This window comes from Ctenocephalides felis, unplaced genomic scaffold (genome assembly GCF_003426905.1).
Source record: "Ctenocephalides felis isolate EL2017-DRISC unplaced genomic scaffold, ASM342690v1 CF-g0.4_SCAFFOLD_01170, whole genome shotgun sequence".
Taxonomy (NCBI): Eukaryota; Metazoa; Arthropoda; class Insecta; order Siphonaptera; family Pulicidae; genus Ctenocephalides; species Ctenocephalides felis.
This window is the reverse complement of record NW_020537324.1, coordinates 35,523,867-35,526,166: the sequence shown is the minus strand read 5'-3', so window position 1 is coordinate 35,526,166 and position 2,300 is coordinate 35,523,867. Positions and strand designations below refer to the sequence as shown.

General features: G+C 28.1%; 1 protein-coding gene across 1 annotated transcript in view; it reads right to left on the bottom strand.

Annotated features, from left to right (window-relative positions):
- Nucleotides 1-297: 297 nt before the first annotated feature.
- LOC113367149 (DNA repair protein RAD50-like) overlaps nucleotides 298-2,300 on the bottom strand; it is a gene marked incomplete at its 3' end in the record, with an annotated part of 10,885 nt that continues 8,882 nt past the window's right edge. Inside the window, exons 9-12 of the mRNA XM_026608779.1 lie at nucleotides 2,279-2,300; nucleotides 2,024-2,172; nucleotides 479-593; nucleotides 298-411 (exon numbers count right to left, since the gene is read on the bottom strand). The exon at nucleotides 2,279-2,300 is cut by the window's right edge and continues 148 nt beyond it. Of these exons, the coding sequence (XP_026464564.1) occupies nucleotides 298-411; nucleotides 479-593; nucleotides 2,024-2,172; nucleotides 2,279-2,300 (400 nt within the window). The remainder of the gene's footprint in view (nucleotides 412-478; nucleotides 594-2,023; nucleotides 2,173-2,278) is intronic.

Sequence of the window (2,300 nt, the reverse complement as noted above, 5' to 3'; positions counted from 1 at the left end):
AAATGAACCTACATATTCTTGGTACTTTAGTATATATTTTCTTCGTCATTCGCCTACAGACCTACAGTTACTCATTCAATAATGATTTGAAATTAAGATGAATACCTCATGCTCTTTCTTCTTAATTGTGCTATTTAGATCATTCACGTCCTTGGAAAGATCATCATACTTTCTTTGAACTGACATTTTGAAATTTGTGCTGGGTACCTGAATTTTATAATTGAGTGTTATAGCAGTCAAAAAATCAAAACCTCAATAACAAATATACAAACCAAATTTCCAAATAATGTATTTAAAAGCATCTGAGTACTTATTTTTAATCTTTTTTATTTCATTATTTTTATCTGATAATTGTTGTGTTTGAATGTCCAACTCAGCTCGAATTCCACTATGCTTCTGAAGTTCACGCAGCTAAAAAAATGGTTATATAAATTAAATTTGCAAACTATATACACAATGAATAATTAGTTATTTCAACCTCTTGGTCGATTTTATCAAGGTCTGTTTCCAATGACTTTCTGGTATTTATTTTCTTAGCCATTTCAGATTTTAATTCATCCACATCACATTGTTCCACTAGCTTTTGCTGCTCTCTAAAATATATATTTATGTATATATATGTATTTAAAACTAAAACTAGTGGTGTATGGCATCGCGCCTTAAGGCAAATTGCTGTAACTTCCCGTACCGTAATGTTATGAAATATTTGAAAAATATTAAATGCTTTCAAATAGATTATTATTATAATACTGTAGCTTTCATTACTGTTATTTTATAGACAAAATATAAGAGTTTATAAATTGGACGACGACGTTTATAAATGTTTACAAAAAAAAAAAAAAAAAAACTAGTGGGGCGCATGGCATCGTGCCTTAAGGCAAATTGCTGGAACTTCCCGTACCAAATATTATTATCTTTTTTAAAGACGATTAACATTTTTGAAAAAGTTTTACTTAAAAAAAGTTAGATTTTTGAGAAACTATAAATTTGACACAAAATTACTTTTTTTTGAAAAAAAAAAAATTATTGAAAAAAATATTTTCTTTATTTTGACATATTTTGAAAATTCTGAACTTTTTTCAAAGTAATCGTACTGCTTTAACTGCATAGAGACGAAATCTCAAAGCGCGTAAGCGCCGCGTCGCCGTCTAACGGATAAGCATTGGTACTGAACCCATAGGATTTTTTTTTTTACTTTTTTCATTAGATCTCCGAAACCGCTAAACCTGCCTTCATGAAAATTTGATCAATTCTTCATCTTGTCAATACAAGTAAAATGTTTTTTGAATTATTAAAATCGGACGGCCTACGGGAAGTTAATTAATCGGATTTAAAATGAAGAACATTGTCTAATATTTATAAGAATTATATAAACAGTATTGCAAAGTTAAAATTATTTATTTGAAGTTTATGAGTGAGCTTTAGAACTTTAGCTAAAATTAGAACTAAAATCCGAGTTAATTAAAAAAAGCTTTTTTTTGGAAATAAAAAAAAATAAAATTGAAATTAAAAAAAATCTTTTTTCCAAAAGCCATCGTTTCGTCAAAACAAGCAGAAAGTTTTTTGAATCATTCAAATCGGATGCTCCGTTCTCTCAAAAACTCGATTTCTATTTTCTGCACTCTTTGCGACGTATATCCGAAACGGCTGTAACAACTTTTTCTAAAACCTAATCAGCACGTCTCCATATCAATAGAAATCGATTGTTTTTTAAATCATTCAAATAGGTTCTTCAGTACGCCCGAAATCACACACACATCCATGTTTTCTAAGGTATAGCAAAATGTTCAGAAACCTCTGAAACGTAAAGATATGCAAAAAAATTTCGATTTCGATTTTTGGACGATTACTATAACTTACCCTAGGGGAAGTTAATAATTGAAATTGAATAGCTTTATAGTGTATCGATCATATATAATAAAGTCATGCAGTTCATGCATTTTCATGTGCAAAAACATTGATTATCAATTGATTAGAAAAAGGCAATTAAAAGACTAATAATTGTTAAATATATCGCATTAACCTGTTAACAATTTCAATTTTACTTGCTATTTCTTTAAGTTTATTTGCTGACTTATCAATTTCATCTAACTGCTTTTTGATAGAATCTGCTTCTTTTTCAACATTATCCATTTGTGATGACTTTGATTTAATTTCGTTTCTTAAAGCCGCCTGCAAATTTAAATATTAAGTTTAGATAAAAAAATTAATTTAATAATTTAACAATCAAGATTATATTTAGATAAAAAATTATCACAAAGATACATTTATTGCGTACCTGATTATCTCTCAATTTATTT